The 25131-nt window shown below is 38.7% G+C and overlaps 1 protein-coding gene across 1 annotated transcript; it reads right to left on the bottom strand.

Annotated features, from left to right (window-relative positions):
- Nucleotides 1-5076: 5076 nt before the first annotated feature.
- lrrc38b (leucine rich repeat containing 38b) lies at nucleotides 5077-19394 on the bottom strand. Its single transcript, XM_026307636.1, has 3 exons — nucleotides 19336-19394; nucleotides 18165-18799; nucleotides 5077-5324 (listed from the first exon to the last, which is right to left on the bottom strand). Exons 1-3 carry the CDS (start codon nucleotides 19392-19394, stop codon nucleotides 5077-5079), a joined length of 942 nt encoding a protein of 313 aa, XP_026163421.1.
- Between the last annotated feature and the right edge of the window lie 5737 nt (nucleotides 19395-25131).

Raw genomic sequence — 25131 nt, forward strand, 5'->3', positions numbered from 1 at the left:
TCCATGTTCCCGCCTCGGCATCCAAGAGCTCAGGCCTCCGGCTGTGTAGCCATGACAACCAAATGAGGTAAATGGTTGCAGGAGAATCCTCATCACGACCACCGTCCTCACAGGCCTCTTTTCAGTGGTGTGCGAACGTAGTATGTGCAAGTCTTTCTTACATGTTATTCAATTTAATTCCTGTTTGGAATTGTAAACATCATAAATCATTCTTTGCACATTGTACTCGGGCATATGTCATGACTGATTTCTTTCTACAACAGCAGATAGAAAGCAGGGAATCTCGGGGGGGGTGGGGGTGTTATCCTGTAATTCATATTTGTTCAGAGAAGTATACTATAATCTAAAAGAAAGAATTGCTGAGAAAAATATGGCGAAACAAATCATCAGAAAAAAAGATGGAAAAAAGGAAATAAAATCTCTGTCACCTCTGACTGAAATGCATCCTGCATGCAGAGCCTCATATGACCTAAAGAACTTGATGCTGGATACAAGCAAGAAAAAAGCCATGTTCACTTATATAAGGCTGCTGGGTGTTTAATTTTTGTCTGTAATTTTTCTAACACCCTTACCAAAAATAGTGCAACCATTTGCATACCTGCAGTGTGATCACAGTGCTGTGTGAAATAACACACTGTGCAGTGTTTACAGATGAGCCTTTCTCATTTGCTGCTGTGGCAAGACAAAATCTGCCAACTCTGGGGAAACGTGAGGAACAGTTATTAACACTTTGCACAAGATATTGCCTAAAAAGAATCACATTGTTGACACTTTCACTGCATGCTAGGCAGAACCTAGAAGAAAATATTAGTGATCTTTAACTTTAAATTTTACACTGTGCAGAGTAGTCTATACCACAGGTACATGCACAATGATCACACTGCTTACCTACTACAAATACATATACACATTCTTAACAAATACAGGCCAGAGGACAGTAAATGTGTTTATTTTTAACCAAACATCAATATACAGCTACACATACAGTTTATTTGACGGTGTCTGACATTTGGAAATGCACTGAGCTGCAGCAACATCACACTCTCCTCTGTCACTTCATTTAGATTTGAGCTGTTCTGACATTTATCTGACAAAACATAACACTGAGTTTGGTATTTTAAACAATGTCAAGACAAACTGTAGGCAAGCAGCCACCAGTGCCTTTGCTGTCCTGGGTGTGCAGTGCCATGAAATGATTTTGTAGACTCAGAGTAAATAAATTCTTCATTCTGAAAGGTTTAATAGAAAAATAGACATGAATCTGAACTTTAGATCTTATGTAATGCAAAAGTTCATGCGTTAATGTGCTGATATTTGCAATAAAATTAGTACAAGAAAAAAGGTCATGCTAACCAATGCTTCACGCTAACAGCTAAGCTAATGATTTGTTTATATACAGTAACTACACAGTAGTTGGAAACAATAATGATATGTATAAAAACTCTGATTGCTTGACTCACAACTCTAACCTCAGGTATCATTTAGGAAATTTCTCATCTTTTAAAGGGGAAAAAAATCCCTCAAACCAATTAATCCACGCTATCCATGCTAATCTTGTGGTATGAAACAGTCAAGAACCTGCTCTCAAACAAAAATTTGCTTTAAGACAACATCAAGGTGGTTTTTTGCTGGGAGCAGAGTTCTTAAATGTCCCCTCTGTACCCACATTCTCTCCATGTCAACTTAAAACCATGGGCAATTACTGACCGAGTCCAATTATGAAATTCAGCAGCATTCACCTGTAGGACTGAACCTGAATTGACACCACTAAGCCCCTTCTCCATTGGTTCTGTTGCCTGCCAGGTTTTCCATTTTCAGCCTGCCCACATTCAGTTTAAAGGTGGTACTGGTGGCAGATTCATCCATCAGTTATTTCTGAGACAATAAGTCTTGATTCCATACACAAGTAAACAAAACCAAGTGTCTCATTTCTAGCCCTGACTGGATTTTGTTAAACAGTTAAAACAGTTACTCCCACTAGCAGATTGTTTCAGCTGCAGCCAGCTAATGTAAGGTAAGTGCAAAATCCATCCATCCATCCATCACCTATACCAGCTTATTCCTATTTGGGGTCACAGGGTACTGGAGCCTATCCCAGCTCTCTTCCAGTGAAAGGCAGGGGTACACCCTGGACTGGTCGGTAGTGCAATATCAAATTCCTTAATTTGGCTGAAAGCACAATCTCTCAGTGCTGTAACAATGTTTCAGTGTAGACATTTTAAAAAAGGGTCTGAAATCTGTACTTTTTGGCTGCATACATAGATAAAATGCGAATAGACTGAGGCTAAAGCTACAATCCCAGGACGATAAGCTCACCATCTGCAACTGCTGATCCATATACATTGTTTGTGTAACTCAGGATTGAGCGTTTTAGCCCCACTATTACAGAATTGACCTGCTTGAATTTTCAAACTGTATAATTCCCATTTGCAAGAACAAAGGATTTAAAGATAAGGAATTATCGCTGAGTTTGGCAAATGTAACTGTAATGTAAATCTGCCTAGTTCTGCTGGAGTAGCAACTTCCCTGAAAGCAAAGAAAGAGCAGGACTAACCTATTACTCCTCCAAATCCTGATGGAGCAGCATCATGGCTCCCAAACAGCGGGCATGTTTATCTAACCTATAATGCCTGGTTACTACTGTAGGGAGAAAGTTATGATAATGGTCTATAGCTTACATTAGAAGTTTAATGCATTCTTAACATTTATTCTTGTGTTTATGGTTTTTGAAAGTTTGCCAAAACAACGAAAACCCCTCCCCCTCCAAAACTCTGCAGATCAGCACAGCTCTTTTTAGGGACCTCTGCAGGCCATTTCAACATGTGGAAACAGGCCTGTTGATCGTCCAAGGTCTGTTTACTCAGCTATGGTTGGACAATTGCTGTTCAAGGGATGAGTTTAGTGAAAGGTCAACTGGTTGTTTTAAATTAACAATCTCCAACAGGAAGCGTCCCACACCATTTGAATTCTGGCAAAGTATAACACCTATAGAGAACAAATGTTACACTGTTTATAAGGAACGTGGCACTTCCAACATAACATGCAACAGCACGTTAATGACAACATCCTATTACAATACCAACATATGACAGGACACATGCTAAGATCACATTAGTTTCCTGTGAAATCTTTGTGCTTTTACTGATGGTGATACTAATGAAAAACAATTTTAAAAATGACTAAGGCCACATTTATTTAATCATTTCTGCAAGATGTGCCTCTAAACACTGCACATTCAGGGTTATGACATGTTCTAAAGGGACACAAGCATTTGGAATTCCCTTTTTCCATTGTTAACCATTCAGAAATGGTGAGTCTATTTGCTCATGGCTTATTTCTCCTCTGCCTGCTTGTATTTAGAGGCTTGACATTCTTTCTGCTTCATATCTTAATTTTGCTGAATTATTCATGCCTTACAAGAATGTGAGAAGCAATGCAACATACCTTAGCTTTGGGAAAAACATATAGGGAGTCCAGCTTTGTGCAATGGAAATCCAAAACAAGGAGAGCTTGAATTTAATTCTCAGGCTGCAAATAACAAACAGAAACCCATAAAATTCATGGCCACTGCTTTATTTAATTTAGATTGTACTTTACTGTTCCTCTTGTCAATGTAGGTCTTGATACAGTAAGTACTATGTTTCCAAGATGTCAAATTAGCAGTTTCACCACAAGATACTGGAAGATCTTCAGGAAAAGGACAATAAGGTGACGGTAACTCTGTTATGTGGTCATTTTGGATATTACACTGACAGATGTCTAACTATATCAAAAGAACCTAACCTCACCACAATCTTCCAGAAAACAGCTGTTTGTTCTGAGGTGACCTGCATGTTAAAGTCATGATTAAAGACTGCCATGTACAAAGCCAAGTAAGAAGGCTGGTTCAGTCATCAATGGAGCAGAAGAAAATATAAAGCTCTAGAGACTGTAACTGTTGGACTGAGTACAATATGCGTATACAGAGTGTGATTTGGCTATGGTGCAGCTTTCAGTTTCCTAGCTCACTAAAAACACATCATCCACAACAAAGTCCTGACTTGTATCTCTCTTTCACCTAAAACTAATCTTTGGCAGATGAAGACAACACCATTCTACGTGGTGTAAATAGTCTTGCCAAAATTAGGTTCTCCATTTAAAGTGCATTATTTGACACAATAGTTCTACATAGATTGTATTTTAATACTGTGATTTTCATAATTTTCATGATTATATTGTGTTTATTCTACACAGTATTCCTTTCTACACAGTTATCAATCTAAGGAACATCATTTATATGTCTGCCTATACATTGCTTGCTTTTGTACATTAATTTATGATTATATAAGGAATATTCTGCTGAAAGAATGGGAAGACCCAACTTGAACTGCCAACCTTACATCTGATCATTGTCCAAGTCCTTTCTATTTGACTGACACTTTTATCACCATCTGAATTTACATGCAGAAGGAACAGCGCTATTTGCCTTCTCAGGTACATTTTTAACCACTTTTGATTGTTACTGAGTGAGGCTGTCCAAAAAAAAGACATTGTAAATGGCAGGATATGCCAGCATATCATGTTATAGGCAGTTTAATACTGAGGTCACTGATCGGTATGACATCCTTTTTCTTTCTACATGGATAAAGCCCCAATGAAAATGATCTAAAACACCCTGCCAACTGATGTCGCTTTGAAGAATTTCTTACTTTACAGTTAGACGTCCATCATTAGATATCATTACTGACTTGTCTAAGACTAATGTGACAGGATGCAGCAACACTTTTTAAAAAAAAAAAAAAAATCTATTTCGCTTTCACAATTAAGGTGTTAGCCTTAAGGTATTTGTGTACGCCGGTTTCTACTTGGACTTTGGCCCATTCCTTGGGAATGTCCTTTCTTACCAAAATTCAGATCTCCATGTGCAAACACAACAACTGCAATGATACCAGGATAATATCCTACCATTGAACAGTCCTGTATCTTCACAGAGGAGGAAACAGCATGAAACCTTTCACGTATAGAGCGCACTGTCTGTGGTATCCTCATGGTGTTTGAAGTCCCGGGACCAAGCAGGACCTTGAAAGTTAATATTTGTTACTCCTCACTTTCCTCCTCATCTCCCTTGGTGCCTTTGCTCCAACGCTGGAAGCAATGAACAGTTGAAGCCAGAAAGAAGCTTATCATGATAGCCACCACAGAAACTGAGATGCCAGAGAAAATAATGATGAGCAGGTCTGTTAGAGTCAGGGTGGCCTGGCATTCACGGAAGCTGTCCTTTGAGAGCTGGGTCAGCGATACACGTCTGCCATCCATGGGGAGGGAGCACTCCATGCCTTCCACGCCTGCAGGAGGAAATAAGATTAGATACATTAGACATGCTGACTCTCTCAGCAATTAAGAATGTCATATTTATAGTGTTTCAGACAAATTTCACATGATGGGAATTAAGAAATTACATCATATAAAAGAACAAACAAAGTATGGCCACGTCTAAATACAGAGGATGTAAATTAAAAAGACTTTATAATTCCATTGTTCCCCCTGAGGTTTAAAACTGAAGCTGATAGATTAAGAACTGTATTTACTCATTACAGGGCCAGTATAATCTATTAGAGCTGATTGTCAGATGGTCTGATAGCTTTGGGACATTAGGGTGAATGTCCTCCTGGAAAGACTGACTGAAGATGTCCCCTTTTTATATTTCATCGTCCACTTCCTATGACAGATGGCTTTTTCACTCTCCCTTCAAGTGTGGCCACTCGAATAAGGTATAAACACGTTTGATTCTGATTTTGACACGGTCAGACAACACATTGCACAAACCACTTTGTTTCTAGTGCAACCTCAAACTCATACAGCCCACACCTCTGCAGAGGTCTGAAATTAACTGAAAAAGGAAAGAGTGCATCCTTTGAAGGAATGTTTTTGTGCACAGCCTTCTTATTCTAATAATGTTGTTGCAAATATTGCGAATTCAAGACTAGGAGCTGATTTAACAACTCTTAAGGTCAACCAGAAGTCTTCACTATTAGCTGAAGATATATTGTGTGTACAGTACACCCACCCACAGTATGAGTGTAGGTTCTATGTGGGATTAAAGTTCAAATTCTAGGAGACTGTGAAACAGAAGGTATAGTTTACTTTTAAGTATGTCTCTATTACAGACTTTATTTTTGTCTTAATGTGCAATACAACATAAGCTGCTTTGGGTGGTAGCCTCTCTCTCTCTGCCTCTAAGACAAATTCTTCCTCATCTTTTGCCTGTGTTTTGGAGAATGACATAAACATCAATTCAAATAATGAGCAATCTCATTTTAATTTCTGCTGCCAAACTTATCCAAGGCAAACCTCCTTGTTTAATATGACGTCTGGTTTCATCTCATAAATGCACCAATGTATCAGCAAAGGGCACTGGCTGAGACAGAGCACCTTGACCAAACTCATCTCAAGATGAACGTATGATAAATTAGTGTTTGCTACTCTCTTGTATCTCTGTCACTTTCACAGTTTATTGTTTAGGCATGATTTAAATAGAAAAGGTTTATTGGATTGCAAGAGCAAACATCTTCCACTGACTCGTCTTCTCCAAGTCACTCAAAGAAATGACACAGACTCCAGATCATTTTAACATGCACACATGTACAGACTGGAAACTAATTCTACATCAAGCAGCGCTCAGTTTTACATGCTTATAGACTCACAATCCCTTTGGAATCCATTTAACATCAGTGCTGATTAGACACTATTGCTGTTCCAAGCCAGTTAAAAGATAAATATTTTTAAATAAATGTCATAATGCAAACATTACTGATAATAATCTACCTAGCTGGCTGGTGCCTCTGTTGCTGTCCTCTCTAGTGTGGTTCATCTCAGTTCAACACTAGTAACTGTAAGTTACTTTCACATTGCCAATGTACTATAGGGAAAAACACATGATGTGAATGTTAGCTTATAACATGGGTGGGTAGAGATGAAGCCTTGCAATGTGGGTGGCAACTTTGTACTGATAGTGCATGTAAATGCACACATTTGGAAGTACAAAGATTCAGTCAGCACAATTTATAGCATCCTTTGCTACTGTAGCTGCCATGAAACATATGTGATTTAAATATATCATGTAAGTGCCATGAAAAGGCTATGCCATCTAAAGAGGTTCTATTGTTAGATAAACTATTTTTGAGGTTTTTAGGGCCAAATACAACAACTTCTGTTTTCTCTGAATTCAAAAGCAGAAGGTTTCTGGTCATTCAAGCCTTTATGTCCTTTAGACATGCTTGAAGTCTAGCTAACTGGTTTGTGTCATCAGGTTTCTCAGATAGATACAGTTGAGTGTCATCTGCATAATAGTAATTAATAGAGTGCTTCCTAATAAAATTGCCTGCATAAGGTGAAGAAAATCAGTCATAGCACAGAACCTGATAGATCTCCAGAACTAACTTTTCATGAAGCTTCATCGTGAACATAAACAAACTGGAATCTGTCTGATGAATAAGATTGAAACTACTTTAACGCTGTTCCTTTGATCCCAATCACATGCTCCAATCTCTGTAATAAGATGCTGTGGTCGAGAGTGTCAAATCCACTACTAAGGTCTAGCAGGGCAAGTACAGAGATGAGTCCATCATCTTAGGCTAAGAGAAGATTGTTGGTGTCTTAAAAGGTAGGTTGGATATTGGTCTACATTTAGTTAAAACTCCTGGATCAAGATTAGGCTTTTTGATTAAGGGTTTGATTACTGCAGTCTTAAAAGCCTGAGGTGCACAGCCTGTTACTAGAAATAAATTTACCAAGTCTAATAAATGTAAGTCAACTAATGGCAGGGAGACATGTTGATTTAGATGAAGTAACTTTTGATGTGAATTCAGAGAGATCTATGGGAGAGAAGCAGTCTAAACAATGAGGTCAAACAGATGATTCAAGAGCTACTGTAGTAGAAGATACATCTGGGCAGCTACAGGAAGCATCTGATGAATTTTATGGCTAATAGTTGTGATTTGATTTGTAAAGAAACTCATCAAGTCATCAGAGCTGAGAGCTATGGGAACATTGGGCTCAGTAAAGCTGTGACTTTTTGTCAGCCTGGCTACAGTGCTGAAAAGAAACCTTGGATTGTTCTTATTTTCCTCTACTAGTAATGAATAGTATGCATTTCTGGGCTTACGGAGAGCTTTTTCATGTTATTAGACTGTTTCGCCAGGCTAGGTAAAATTCTTCTAAATTTGTGGAATGCCACTTCCTCTCCAGCCTTCATGATACCCACTTTAAGGTACGGAAATGTGAACTGTACCATGGTGCCAATCTCCTCTGATTCATTAATTTCTTTCAGAGGGGCCACAGTATCAAGAATTTCATGCAGACAGGCTACAACACTGTCAAAAGCAGAATCAATTTCATAGGGAGTAGGATTGAGACAGCTGCCCTCCACTGTGTTGGCACATGGCATAGAAGTAAATAAAGATAATTTTCTTAAATTTAAAATTTAGATAAACATCTGCCGTAGTGGAATTTTCTTCCAAACATGATCCATTATTTTAAATTCAAGATTTAAAGGATTAAAGAATGGTCAGACGAAAGAGGATTTTGGGAAGAAAGTTAAATGTTCAATTTCAATGCCATATGTCAGAACAAGATGGAGGGTATGATTAAAATAGTGGGTGGGTTTATTTACACTTTGAGAGAAACCAATTGAATCTAATAATGAATCAAACACAGTGCTAAGACTATTATTTTCAACATCTACATGAACGTTAAAATCCCCCATTATAATGACTTTATCTGAACTAACTAAATTAAATGGGAAGTCTGGAAATTCACTGAAAAACTGAGTAAGGGTTATCAAATCATTTACTAACCGAGATTTAGACGAAATAGACCAGATATTTAATAATCCACATCTGACTATTCTAGTTTTTTCTGTTCAGCAAGAGGAGTAGGTCGCTATAGGGTTTGGGGGGTGAGGGCTTTAAGAAAACTGCAAAGAGGCGTTTAAGACTGAGTCTCTTCGTTCCGGTCCGCTCTGGATTGTTAAACTTTAGGTTGACTAACAAACTCGGCCACATTTCAAGAGAGTCCTCGCTCTCAGACCAAAAAGTGGAATCAATTGTCTACGAAGCCCACATCGTTTCTGGACACCACCTAGACCTAGCCCATTAATTTGAGTAACCTTTCATTGGTGTAATCGGGTGTCACAGGCGCTGAGGTGAATAACAATCTTACCATATTTCCGATTAGCCTCGGTCAGGAGCTTCAGATCTTCAGAGGCCATGCTAGCAGCTAACAGAGCTAACTGGTACGCTAACGAGTAACACTCTATAACAACTTAAGTCTGGACATAGCAAGAAGTACTCGACAAAAAATACGGTACTTAACCACCACGGGAATGTGTAACGATTTATAAGTAGCTGTACAAAAAATGTAGTTAGTCTTTAGCTATAATGGGGCGTACTGTACCGATGCTTCGAAGCGTGTTTCGAGAAATCCAGGAAGTGTTAAGTGGCGCGTATCGAGCCTCGTATTGTTTACGGTGAGTAACGTCATCGATGACGTTTGAAGCCTCGCTGCCTGTCGCGGGTTCAGGAAGTGGTTCAGATTTTGGCGCGATGTATTGATTGACAGATAAAAAGCCAGTGGACTCTCCACACAACCGGAGAACTCGTTTGGAAAAAGAGGAGTCACTTAAACCCCAACACCGTTGAACAAATACTGTTTTTAAATAAAAAGGAATAAAGTTTCCCCCTTTAGTTGCCCAAGCACCTTCACTGGCCTTGTATGTTTAGAAGCACATTCACTGTCCTCTTTCTTAACAGGGAAACATAATTGTCCTCAGCAGTACAATATGACTTTTTCAAATATTGATGTAAAGGAGGAGGTTCACTTTGATATGTGTACTACTACCATGCAACATCAATTAGAATATATCAGCCAGGAAACTTATGCACACTATTTACAATCACAAGCACTTTAATAAGGAGAGACAAAAACACATGGTTGAAGTGTGTTGTTATCTTGTGCTTATAAGAGAAAAATGCATAGTTAAATGAAAATTAATTTATTTGTTGCTCCTGGTAGTCATTATTCCTGTGCCCAAACTGTGGCAAGACAGTTTTGAGAATAGTAGCTAGTTAAAATGACTATGAGCACATCTGCCTGTCTTACAGTCTTTGACCATCAGGGGGATTTGTGTGCAAATGAAGCCTGGAGAAATGAACCGTTTTGCAAACCAATTGGCTGCAAGTCTTCATGGCTTCATGAAGCTTCATCTTGCCATCACAAACTGGAGCTAATCTATAAACGAGCTGTTACAGAAACACAACACGCTAACAACAGGAAGTGACTTTGCCAAAAAATACGTCACCAAGAATACAGAAAAGCAAAGGATAAATAAATAAATAATAAATAAATACAATTTTAAAATTATGTTTTAAACAACTAATATTATTTAAAATCACTAATATTCTAAAATTGTGGTGTGTAACTAATCATATGGTAAAAGCATCAGGCTGCACTGGCCTTGTTATAATTAACAGTAGTTTGGGTGAAAAACACAAAACTCACCTTCAGTGTCATTGCCACACACCTGCCTAAAGACAGAGTCTGAACACACCTGAAAATCCATTACATTGGAGAGCATGTCCTGTCTGTGCCTGAGATAAATGGATCATATTTATAGACACACAACACTTACTGAATGGCAAAGCCAACCTCAAAGATTTGGCCTTTGCCTTTGAGGCCATCCAGTCTGGTTAATATCATCTGAGACTTAAATTATCCTAGTGAACATACAGCCCCCACAGGAGTTTACAGCATTATTACATTTATCATAATTAATGCAAAGAACAAGCCAATGGTGCAGAGACAACAAAGTTTTTTAAGCATATTTCTAACATGGGCTCATTTTTGTTTTCTATTAATCTAGATATATGAGCATGTCGGACAGTAACAAACTCCACAGTGTGATATGTATGTTGTTGGTGTCTAACGTCCTAGGAGATTGTAGCTTTCCAGTGGAGTGACACTGTTGCAGTTTAGACCTAAAATTACACAACAGGGCCCACAGACCTATTACACTGTCTGACAAAAGGGGGAATTACAGAACAGCTGTGGTATTTGGCCAAAAGTGGAATCTTCTGGAAAAAACAAACATAATGATAGTTTCTCAGTATGACATGCTCCCAGTGTGCACAGCTTTCACTGAGACAATATCCAGTTATAATGAAAGTGACCTTAAATTAAAGATAGAAATTTCATGTGGAAGTTTCTTCAATTTGTGAGCAGCTTTATGTCAAACAAAATTCTGTTAATAAACACTATCAAACCTAACACAACCTGTGAACTCTTAACAGCTTCTAAAAGGCTTAGAATAATTGATGTGGTATTTTTTCACACTTGGCAAAGAAAACTACTGAAGTGTTGCTGGGAGCAATAACATTCATTATTAAACAATCATTTATCCTTTAGTTCATTTTTAAAGGGAGCCATACATTGCTTGGAGGTATCTTGTTTCACTTACCAACCTACTATTAATAGGTAACACTTAAAGCTTCACTAATTTCAGAATAATTTTCATTTATCAGGAGTGACTATGAGGCTATTACCTACTGGTGTATCATAAAAAAATGCATGAATGATGCAAATCCAAATAATTCTTTCCAATTCGATTTGTCAAGAAAACATTTTTGTTGCTGAAAAGGTACCTAGATAACAAAACACTATAATAATACACTAGCTCTGTACAGATACCTTGGTCATAATACCATTTCCTTCTTCATCCAAGTAATTTCAATTTCAAATGTACACTTAGCCTCTGAATTAAACCCAGTAAGAGCTGCCACAGTTTAGATTCAGAAATTACCATGCCAGAGATAAGTTCAATGATTGACAAATTAGTCAGAATTTGCTTAAAAATTGCCCACATCTACCTAGTTTGGTGCCAGCACTCTTGGAAATTCAACAGGCATCTCTTTAATTCAATACCTGTCAGCTGCCCTCTTAAACAAACAGCATGAGAATTTAAACACTGACATTAAAACACCCATGTATTATGATACCCAGATTGGGAGAATAGGTGTTATCATAATGGATGAGGTTCATTTTTGTTTGATATTGAGTGTTTGTGCAGATTCAACACAAGCACACAACAACAGCGTAAAACAAAAACTGAGTGGATGAAGCAGACAACCGTACAATAATCATGCTTTTTCACTATCAGGTATGTCAGTCCACACAGCTATGTTACATTCCTGGCACAGAGAGTTGATGGATTACATTCAGGATTACAGCCAGCCAAGAGGATAGGCTATCTGCTATCAGTCGTGATTGATCTACCTAGCTGTGACAGACTGATATCGGAAGCTTGTTTCTCTTCCCTCCCTCCTCTGTCGGTCCAGATTGATCTCTGCACCAGCAGCTATGGCTGCCTAAAGTGACCACAACGTTAAGTGCAGGAGTTGCCTAAAAGTCTATACTTGTCCCAAACTACTGATGTCTAGATACTACTTTTTTAAAAACTAGTTAAGATGATGACTCCCAAAATTGTCACCTCCATACTTGAATGATATGAATATGGCACTCAAGTTCAACACTCAGTATATGTAAAAAAGAACCAGGTAGACATAATTAGCAGCCATTAGAACTATTCTGTTACAATTAAGAAAATGAAAGAAAAATAGTGAAAGATTCATGCAAGGAGACAGAGTGGAAAGGACAGAGTAGAGAATGTGTGCAATGAGTGCACAAAATGACAAGCATCAATGTGACAGAGTGGCAGTGTGAATCATTCAGGAGGGGATTCCTTTTGCATGGAGACTCATCTCTCTACCATGGGCATATTCAAAGTGCCTCAGCATGAAAACACAAATGTACACATCTAAATTTCTTTACTCTCAAACACAAGAGATGTTAAAAAGTGAACATGCTTTGATGCCTAGTTTTATAAGAATAAGATGCTTTGTTTGTCTGCTGTCATTCATTACTAAGAAACTGCTAAATATGCAGGTTTCAGCAATTCATGCTTCACATTTGTCCACACAGCAAACACAGGGAAAGTATCCATCATGCACGACGCTGCACACAGCCAATGACATAAAGCTTTTAGCTTTTCACCTTTTATTTCTGACACTGGCAGATTATCCCTTCCTGCATCTGTACATGCAGCAGCTGATGCTATCACACTGTGTAATTCTGTCCACCTTTTCACACTCAGCTCTCCCTTGGCAGCACTCTCTCTTACATCCCAACTTTAAATAAACATTAAATTAGGCCAAGATAAAAGAAGCTGTCAGCCAGTGATAATGGAATAGATATTTTTTCATCACATACCTATGGGTAGTAAAGCTACCAAGTACTGTCATGTGAGGTAGTTTGGCATCATGTGCGTGTCATGTAGTGCTGGCCAATAGCATCATATTTTCAGAGCAGCTTGTTCAGTGTGGTGAGAGATCTCTGGGGAGCAACTTGATAGGCTGTGAAGGAAAATTCAGAGTCTGACCCTGTCACATGAACTGCTACTTTGTAGTGAAAATGTTCAGGTCATGACTAGTGTTGATAACAATTCCACAATAGACCTCAGCCACAGTCTCTCATGGGGGTAGGCCTTCCCTGCCCTGTAGGCAGCTCTGGCTCCAATTACCCTGCTCAATGTGCCGTAGAACTGTGTCACTTTGAATTATAAATGGCCTTTGTTCATTCTTAACCCAAGAGCACTGGAGACAGCAGTGGATCATGTTTACACTCATCCCTTCATTAAAATGTTTATGAACCTGATTGGGGCTACTTAGTGAAACTTAGAAACAGCACCCAAAAAAACAAATACAGAAACGAACAGTCATGACAGCAGACAAAGCATTTTATTCTCATGAAACAGGCACCAAACCATGTTCACTTTTTGCCTTGTATTTTGGTTTAAGGAAATCGAAATATGTACTTTTTTGTGCTGAGGCACTTTGAATATGCCCATGGTACAGCAATGAGGCTCCAGGCAAAAGGAATCCCCTCCTGAATGATTCACACTGCCACTCTGTCACATGAATGCTTGTCATTTTGTGCACTCATTGCACACATTCTCCACTCTGTCCTTTCCACTCAGTGTCCTTCTTGCATGAATCTCTCACTGTTTTAATTTCACATTTTCATAATTGTAACCGAATAATTCTTCACTCCCTCTGTAATTATGTCTGCCTGGTGTTTATGTCTGCCTCAATGCTTTGCAGCTCAAAATAAATACCTAAAGAATATGTAAAGATACTGTATCAATCATCTGTGCTGCACATTGGAGACAGCACAGCCATCCAAAAAGAGATCTGTTTTTCTATCCAGAATTTGAAGCATCTTCCACCCACTCATCATGGTGACCTGCAGTAATCAAAGTTATGCAAACAGAAAAGTGTGCTGCTTTGTGAACTCAGAATCCCACGGGAAATCAAGATGTGAAAAATGGAATGGGAATTGGGTTTACAGCATGGGCTCTGCAGCTGCTACATTATGCAGGCCACCACAGACTGAACCATAGATATCTCACGATGACTTCTAATATAGTACGTTTTACGATTTTGAAAAAAAATATATATTAAAAACCCGATCAATTATCCTGATCAAGTATCCTGCTGTGGCATTTCCCACTGAAGATGATCTAAGTAAAATCGCATGTCCAAAAGCCCAGTCATGCTGAACTAATCCTGATTACATGCCTTTCTTGCAGTTACTGCAATATAAAATAAATTAATGTAACATGTTGTCCTAACAGGTCTGTGCACTGACATTAACTTATAGTGCCTTTTTCAATTAAAATTGCAGTCACAGGAAAAAATTTATTAAAAATCTACTTTTCTTTTCTGATATTTTTCTCGAGCTTCAAAACTTGTTTTTCAAATTTTTTTCATGTGAGTAGCTCTTCCTTTCCTTTTGTGCATTGTGTTGTGGGACAATAGTGTAAATAAACACCACACTCAAAAATCAAACAGATCACAAAATGATCTCCTTAAGTTACTGAATTTTCTCATCATGTCACTGTGAACACATTTAAGTATAAGTATTAAAATAAGTACAGAGCCGTACTAAACAGTAATTCTTCATATCTGATTTGTTTTATGATGAAAGACATGAGGATGCAACACCCACATGGATAGAAAAAACACCGATATAGTTTAAAGAGCAATTTCTGTCTGTGTAATTGATTTTCTCGATGATGAATGAGATATTAAGTTGAAACGCCCACAGTAATGATGGTTGCTACAGTTGATACATATTGAAAAGCTTATCAAGTCGACCTCATTCACTAATGGATGTCCGTCTGTTAATGTGTACACACTTCCAATACAGTGCTCCAGAGAATAGGTCATTTCATTTTTCTGTGATCGAGAGCTCAGTCATTATGTTAATTAGGTCTGGCAGTATGAAGCCTGTATGTGTGAACAGCCCATGCCTGTAAATTCAACTGTAAGCTTCCCAGCTACTTTGTGTTTGTTCAGCACTAGATTTAGGATTTACAAGGACTCTCGGTGACACAACAGTGCTCAATGCAAGTCCATAAAAACAGGAACATCTACAGAAAGCAATTTTGATGGTGCAGTTGTGCTCATACATTTACATACCCCTGACACAATTAGAGAAATATTGGTCATTTTGAAAAGATATAAATGATTATGCAGAAAACCTTTCTTTATAAGTGGTGAAATAGTATCTTTAGTAATTGGAGATGTCATTAAGGCAAACAGATATTCTGCAGGTACAGATATATTTTCCAAAAATGTCCAGCTTTTTCTCAAATTGTGTGAGGGCTATGTGAATTTAGGAGCGCAACTGTAAGTTGTCTGATTAGTGAAGATTTCTTTTTCTGAGGGCAGAAATTTTTTAAACTCTGTCTTACAATTACAAATAGCAAAAATGTACCTTCATATACACATCAACCACCACATTTTTAGCTCTGTGGTCCTCTATCAATAGTCCATACTAGTTGTTCATGTAACAAGTAATTTGAAAACCTTCCAGTGAGACAGACTAAAGAAGGCATTCCTTTAATTCTACACAGAGACAAAAACTTGCCTTGGAGAATAATGTCAGTGCAGTGAAAGAACATTTTGCCCTCTCCTACCTGCACAGACCTAAGTCGCATGCCTCAGGAGAGAAGAGCCTAAGATAAAAAATAAACTATTATTTGTCATCAAACCATATTGCCTTATTATCCTAACAGTATATTCTGGACATCAGAAAACAACAGTGAATACAAAAGACCAAAGGCAGTCGAATTGAGATATTGCACATGTACATGCAGGTATTTATGTGTGTGTGTTTTCCAAAATGACAGACTTCCTGCTGGGCTTTTAAAACTTCACTGATGGGAATATAAGCTGCATATGATGTGAGTAATGTATTACCAACTCAATTTAGGAGTGTGTATACACTGGGGCCAGTTGGCAGCCATGCTAGCAGCTTGGCCATGCCTTTGGCTTATTCTTTGTTGTTGATGTCTGCCTGGCCAGTGCTGCTAATGCAATTCATTATGCCCTGCAGTTGTCCACACTTAGAACCTGTGATTAATGCATTTGCAGTCCTATACGATGGGGAATTAGGTTTTCTTGCCAGTTTATCAACTTTACTTCCTCACAGGCCCAAACTTGTGTCTTTTTGGGGCAAATGCAGAAAGCCCAAAGAGGAAAGTAAAAGCAGCATTTTTCATTTTAAGTTACAAAGGGAAGATTTTAATTTTAATCAGCGAATCTTCTGTATGACAGACATGAATACCCACATGCAGAAGATTTCACACCTCAGTTTCATGTGGCTACCAGCTTTGCCAGAATTTTAGCATTCCTATCTAATGCCCCTTCTCACACAAGTCGTATTATGATTTCAGTCACTGTTTGAACACAAACCCCAACCAACCTGTGAACAGTGACAGGAATGAATGGTCACTACGCCTTTTTCCACAACAGCTTAGACCTCAACATGATGTACTGTATATATAAACTGAATTTTTAATATATATATATGTATATATGTCACAACACAGTGATTCACATTAAATTCTGAGATTAAACCAAATTTAAGCAATACATAAAATCCACACTGATCAAAATATGATAACAGCATGAGCTCCTAGTCGTGTGGCTGAACTGTCAGATCTGTTTATTTTTGCCTCCTCAGCTACCATGTGCTTTTGAGATAACTGCTGCCTGTGCCCATTGAAAGGACATTAACAGTGATGTATATCTGACTGACCTTCAGTAAAAAGCTATGGCTCCCTCTGAACAAAACAGAATTCTAATAATTTATCTAGGAGTAAAGAGCTTCTGATTTATGTTTCAGATATGATATGAAATCAACTTTAAAATGAACAATATTAACAGAGCTTTGAACAATACTCAGTTTTATCCAAGACACACCTCGCAAAGCCTTACTATGAGAAGGCTGCTGAGGCCAGTCAACTCCAAGTAAGCTGATCCTACCAACAGTATAACACTTTTAAAGAGGCATGGCGATCCCCCTTGTCTTGCATTGTTCTACAGATATGCATGCACACACAGAGACTGCCTCACACATTCAAACACACCAAAACTTCAGACCTGTTATCTAACTCAGCCCTCCAGGCTGAATCAGAGTGGTAGACAGAGTCTGCAGTATGGGCCTAAAAATTCACATGGAGTTAAACACAGAAATAGGAGATAGGGTTCGATTTTCATTGGAATAGAGAAGAAATCCAAGAGAATATAGCTGAATTACAGTGTCCACCAAATAGCAAGTATAATATAAATGGTATAGGTATTCCATAAATATATGCCACAAATTGATCGATCTGATTACCACACTAGACAGAGGTCATTGCTTGGTTTACATGCAAGTTGAAATGCAGATACACAAAAACTGTGAGCTAAATTCCTGATGTGAGCTGTTCAATATGAGTTAGCACCTCATTCTGAAATCATCAATTCAAAACAAAGCATCCTTGTAGATTTCACTTTGAAAGTGTTACTGTCTCATAATACACACTATCTCACAGATTATAAGACATAGGACTGAGGGTGAAAGCGAGAAAATTAGAACAAAGAGGAGGGAGGGGGTTTCCTGTCCTACAGGGAAAACAAACAGACCAGAGAAGTGCTATGGCAATGGATTTGCATTAATAGTGCATATTGACATACTTTATTTGGGTCAGGCATATGGAAAACAAATGCTTAGATGCTGCTACTTACCATTTGGAAGCTTGTGACTGTTCTCCATCAGCCATGTGAACAAGTTGGCAAAGTTGCAGTTGCACACCCAAGGGTTGCCCTCTAGTCTCACCACCCGCAGGGAGGGCAACTGACTCAGTGCTCCCACCTTTAGGGTAGATAGTGCATTACGCTCCAGTTCCAATTCCCTCAGAGAGGTGAGACCCAGGAAAGCATCCTCACTCACCATGCTCAGATATGGATTGTTGCCCAGACGTAGTTTGATCAGGCTACGGGACTCCCCAAATGTCCCTTTAGGAATTTCAGTCAGATTGTTGCTGCCCAGGTCAAGAAACACCAGCCTGGAAGAAGTGCTAAGTGTTCCTGGTTCTATGTGGGAAAGGGAGTTGTTCCGCAGGTCCAGGTAGACCAAATCACTGTACAGAACCAGGAAATCTGAGGGAATGCGGGGTATCCAGTTGTCAGCCAGCAAAAGCCTGCGCACATCTAAGGGGATCTCATCGGGCAGACGGGTCAGCCCACGGCCGCTGCAGTCCACAGTGTGAGAATCTGGGCACAGGCAGGTTGCTGGGCAGTTTTCCCCAAAGGTCCATAAGACAGAGGACAGCATGATGAGGACAGATTGGAGCCAGCAGACACATGGCAACATGGTCAAGGGGTGAAATTAATTAAGGGGAAAGAGGCTTGGGATGAGGTGAATAGGAGAGGGTGGGGGTAGAGAACAAGAGGGTGAGGGTCAAAGGGCAGGAGATCAGGACAAGGGAAGGGGAAAGTGAAAGGGGTTGGACAGGGTTTAGTCCTCGTGTACGTACATTCTGCTGTTGCGAAGATGAAATCTGGAAGGGCTCAGGAACCATAAAGAAGCAGAGCAGTGGCAAAAACTGTTTTCCAGGAGATCATGTAGCAAGCAGCTTGGATAGAATAGCAGACTGCTTGCTTTACAGGAGCAAAGAGATGGAGATAGTAGGCAGTAGGGAGCGAGACAGCAAAAGACACAAAGACAGAGCTTAACAGCAAGGGGAGGGCAGCTTAAGAAAGGTAAATAGACACGAGTGAGTCGGGAGTGAAGAGAATCCAGGGGCACAGACAAGGGAGACGGGGGTTGAGGAGGGGGCTCTGTCCGCCACACTACCTCACAGTTGATCTGGCAGCAGTGACAGACAAAGACAATAAGGTGTCTGACACAGAAGGATATATGAAGCTGTGATTCAAGCATGACAAACAAAGAGCAACATCGTTGCACTCCTCCATTAGTCCCAGGTCTCTGTGCAGAAAAAGCTGACGATCTGAAAAGAGAGAGAGAGAAGCTCACGGACCATCGCTCCAATAATTGGTAAGGTTGTCCACCTCTTTATTTTCCAATGCTCTGCACAGCTCAGTTTAAGCCTTCCAGCACTGTATCAGGGCTGTGTAGCTGTGGAGAGAAAATTCAAATGTCCAGACAAGAGCCCCATTGATGTAGATCGCAGTGCTGAGCTGCACACAGCCATTCCAATCCAATGTCTGCCTCTGAATCTACCACAGTTTATCTCATGCCCTCTCCCCTCTCCTTATTTCTAGGGAGGCGTGCCTGAACCACGCTGTCAACATGTGATGTCACTTCCCATAGTGTGAGGAAATAATGATCAGCTGTATCTGAAAAAAATCTAAATCATAAAAAAACATTTAAAAAATCGAAATAATATTGAGACATTATTATAATTTGTATATATTGTTAATTAAATACTTCTTGCCTTTCATACAGTATTTTATATTTAATCCATTCTAATTCTCTGACAATATAAATGCCATTGCTTTGCTAACTGGTTTGACTAATTTAAAGAAAATCTTGTTAAACACAGCTTGTCTTTGGAGACTCATCATTAATTACATTAATTGTAACATTAATTTCAATGGGAAATCTAATTATTAGCATTAGGCATTATTCTTGCATATTTGTGTTTTCCCCCTGCAATTCTAGCATAAGCACACTTAAATCTGGTGTACTGTAGTGTAAAAATGTTATCACAGATCAACTGCCCACTTAAAAGGGATTTTTTATTATCTATTATATAAAATATTCATATATGAATTTTTCCTTCCATTTGTGCATCTTCATGATATTAATATTTTGATTAGTAAAATAAAGGTGCCATTGATCTCATATTAGAGAGAAGATGAGATTATTAATTAGACCAAAGTGCATATATCAGTACACACACACACACACACACACACATATATAGATATACACACACTCTGGTTTCTACTTACTCTGTCTCTTTTACTTTCCTGTATGTGGGTGTGAAGCATGGGTAAGTCACGCCCTCCATAGGGACATGAAAGAAAAGCAGTCACGACACAGGACAGTGAGATGCATATAAGACACTCCTGCTTTGGGCTTTTCTTTCTGGTGGAGTTTAGCACACATTTAGCACATATTAGTTGACAAACAAAAAAAAAAGCTGAGGTTGCATCAACTTTACATCACACTATATTAATAAACTGCTCATTCACAGTTCACTATCAGACCCAGTCATCTACCCTCAAATGCTCCTCATCCACAATTAGGCTCAATATATATAAAAGTCTACATGTCTACATGCGCTGGTCTTTTTAGTGTTTGATCTGTCTGTACCTGGTCTAATGACCATTATAGCTCCCTCTTACTCCTCCTGATTTGTTCAGCCACCTGTGTCTGCTGTTGAGCAGCAGATCTGTGAGCCGACACTACAACACTGTATTGAAATGAAATGTCCATCCAACAAAACTACAATATAGATCACTATTTTCATATGAACTCAATCCTTCATGAAATAAGGGACATGGAGGTGACTTGAACCTAATGCTTCAACTCCTTTTAGTCATTCAGCCACAGTGGACATTTTTACTATTATTATTGCAGTATTTTTACCTTGCGGCTGGAAGGTCAAAATTACAGAAAAAGCTTTTCACATTTCCTTTGCCCTGTTTCTGTCAGTTGATTAACTGCTAAGCAGCTCAGATGAAATGGACTTAGAGATACTTAAAATGGTGATGGCTCAAATTGAAATGCAACTACAGAAGTGCCACTGGCGAATATAATGACCACTGTTGCTGAGGGTAGTTATGCAGATGTCCAATCCCCAAATGTGATCCCAAAAGTCTCTTGGCAGATACAGGAGTTTGTATGGGGGTAGCAAGCCTTTGAGTCTGCTGGCTAGTTAGAAATATTAGAGCTGCATTCACAATCATTTAAGTTTAGCTATGATAAATTCCAGTTCTACAACCTCTCATTATTTTGGCATTGCTTGTATCCAACTGCCAGATCAGCCAAGTATATTGAACAGTGTGAAAAACATTAAATGTTGCTAAATGTTGGCCAATTGTGTGCATAGTATTTGTAAGAACAATGATTTTTTTGTGGGGGATGGATAGATAGATAGATAGATAGATAGATAGATAGATAGATAGATAGATAGATAGATAGATAGATAGATAGATAGATAGATAGATAGATAGATAGATAGATAGATAGATAGATAGATAGATAGATAGATAGATAGATAGATAGATAGATAGATAGATAGATAGATAGATAGATAGATAGATAGATAGATAGATACTTTATTCAAATTCAGAATTCAGGGTATTACTATTAAATTATTATTATTAAATTCAGGGTTTTGGCCACTTTCACTTTCTTTGTTTGTTTACACCTGCCCTTATCTCAGTGTGGCTATTTTAAATCATAATCAGCAGTCAAGGAAAGGACAAATTTAATTAACAAATCCATTATCAGTCAATATGCAAATATATACTACTAAAATAAATAATGTCTTTATGCCTTTTTTCATTAGCTGTATATATCTGCTATAGAGTTTTAGGACAAAGAAAAACTAATATCACCCAACTTATTCATCCACCCATCCATCCATTATCTATAACCACTTATTCCTATTTTAGGGTCACAGGGATCTGCTGGAGCCTCCAACTTATTTTATCAGTAAAATATATTTATCCACATTTTTACAAATAACATGTTGCTGCCAAAACCCCAAAAGTGACAAGACTGCAAATTCCCTATTTTTTGTCAATTTGTTCTCTACTAACCTTGAAAGCCTGAGGAAGACAATTTTGTTCTGTATTGAGTGTCCACAAGAGGAATATATGGAGTATTGCTTTCTCAACAGCAACTTGCACAGATTGATTTTTCAGTCTTTGCAGCCGTGACACAAAAGTGAAGTGTTAAAAGTGGTGTAAATGTACCAGTAAGCCATTGTTTGAGGGTTTAGTGACCTTGTCTGCAACAACACAGGATCACTCCAGGTTAACTTTACTGATGTGTCCTCAGATTGTAATGTGTATTAAAGTAGATCTAGGGTCACAAGACTTCGCTGCATGATTTGGCTGATGTATCTGTTTACATGGCCATACTGTACCTACCAATGTGTAATTTTACATCTACTGTGAAACAATAAACAGAAAACACCATTTATTACAACTGCAGTAAAGTAGTATTTTTTATTATAAGGGTTTACGGTCCGCCTTTACGGTCCAATCACTGTCATCTTGCATCTTAAATTAAGTAACTGTTCAACTGGAGTTGCATTCGGAGGCAAATTAATTGGCAGATACAGATTAGAAGAGAAAGAATGGTTGTAAATTAAAGACAGAGTGACATGGCTACAGGATAAAACACATGGGAGGATTCATTGAGGCTTACAAGGCGGGGTTTGCAATACTAATCTTCACAGGAACTGTGTTCCTTTAAAAGTTTCTTTTAATTGCATAACACATACGGATAAATATGTTGTGATATCCTAACAGATTGTATGCCAATCGAAGCTCTCTATGACTCCACTTCTATTCAGTGGTTTATTATTTAATTTCTGCCCCCTGCCCACCTATCGTCTCAGCTCGGAGCAAGAATGGAGGAAGTGTAAGCCGAAAGTGAAATGCTAACAAAATGAAAAGAGGGGAAAAAACAGCGCTGCAGGTTATTTTTTGTGTGTCACAACCATTATAAGTCAACAGTGGTGCTCCCAGCGTGCTGAGTAAATGTGGGTCCTCAGTAGGAGGGCCTTCCCCATGGATCAGCCAGTGTGAGAGCAGAGAAGCTAAGTTCTCTCCTGCTGCAATTAAAGAACAGTCCATCAATAAATGATGAATGTCAAACACAGCATGATGTTTGCCCTGGTAAGCAGACTAGTATCCTATGTAGATTCATGGACACAGCAGGGCAGGAAACAAGGGGTGGCATGGTGGAAACACAGAGAGAGGAGACAAGAGGATGTTAAGAGGAGCCTGCTGCAAATGTCACTTCGTCCCTTTCAACACTTCTCGGAATGTGGTGGTGGACATTCAAGATGCAACGGCAGCTGTCTTTTCTTAAGCCGTCCGCTGACATTTGGGATTCTGGGCAGTCTTCCCTGGGGCTGCAAGGGCACTGTGGAAGGGATGGCTTAGAACGCTCACCCCCTCATCACAGTAGCACCAGAGAGTATTATTGTAACTTAACACACTCTTTTCCACTTTGGGGTATTACTTGAACTCTCACAACCTTATCTTGACCTATCCGTGCAAAGGTTAAGAACAACCTGACAAAGCAACACCTAATATTTCATTTCTCAGCTGACGTGTGTCAACATTTCATCCACTCATCTGTTTTTTTAAGATCTGTTTCCTGCGCTATTTTCCCAACTCCACAGTATTACTACTGCATGACTAACAGGGCTTCTCACAGCTGTTGGAACAGTTCCTTTTTTGCCAGTTTTACCAGCTAGAGGTGAGTGAGATGAGTCAGAGTTATTATTGTTTCATGACCTCTTTCGTATAGTCAAAGCCCACAATGGTCCACACTCACTGGGTAGAGTTACTTTTTGTTGAGTCCAACAATAAAAACATTCTGTCCACTCCGATTACATAGTCATTGTGCAAAACTCTGCTGACATGCAGCCTTTAATATCAGCTTTTCAAACATGAGCCTCCAGCCACATGAAGCACAAGTGAGGGCACCTAAGTTAATCATGGTTACTTTTTCCATAACCATGTGTAATATTGAGTGAAACAAACTGGGCTAAGTTATTAAGGCATATAATACAGTTAAAGATACAGCTCACTCACCAGGGCCAGTATGTAGAGACAACATTATTTTTCATGTGCTTCAATAAATGCACATAAGATTTTATCTGTCTTTATATTATGTCTTTCTCTTATATTAAGAAAACTATTTTGTGATACATTTCATGTAATTCCATTTCCATTTATTTCAGTGTGGAAATGACACTATTTGTCATTAGAGGAAAAACATGGTTGACTTTTAATGCTTAGAAATTAAAAGGGACCTCCCTGTATAAAAGTGGGGATTAAGAAGGTTGATAGTTGCATATACATTTCATGGATACTGAAATGTGTTTACTGAGTTGACCATGTTGAAAAATGTAGATATTATTTTAGAAATAATTTCCTGCTGATGTGTCTGCAATATTTTAGAATTTACAGTGGCATGATCTTATTCCCTTTCAGGAAAGCCATTAGGTGTCAGTTAATATGTGCCTACTGTATATGAATGAAATCCATCAGAGCCAGATGTCAAGTTATACAGATAAAATGATTATGTGTATAAACACGTTGAAGTAGCAGACACCCGTTTGTCCCACAGAGTGACCTTTTCTCTCTAATAGAACCACACCTGATGTTTGAACCACACCACACATCTGATGTTTGAACCACACCACACCACACATCTGATGTTTGTCAAACGTGTGTTTTACACACAGTTTTAAGTCAAAGTAAGTTTAGAACTTGTGAAATGAAATTTTGTCCCTAAAAGCAAATTTTCAAGCAGTCAGTCACAAACAGCTGCACCTGAGGGGCCACAGGTACAAAAACAATGTTCCCTTCACTTGACATTATATCTGATGTCATTCTGTGTTGGTCCCAAAGTCCAAAGCACAAAGCATCAACATTCACTGTGTGACATGTCCAGAATATTTCAAGACTGCCAACTGGAATCTCCTTGGCCACT

Source organism: Mastacembelus armatus, chromosome 5 (assembly GCF_900324485.2).
Source record: "Mastacembelus armatus chromosome 5, fMasArm1.2, whole genome shotgun sequence".
NCBI classification, from domain to species: domain Eukaryota; kingdom Metazoa; phylum Chordata; class Actinopteri; order Synbranchiformes; family Mastacembelidae; genus Mastacembelus; species Mastacembelus armatus.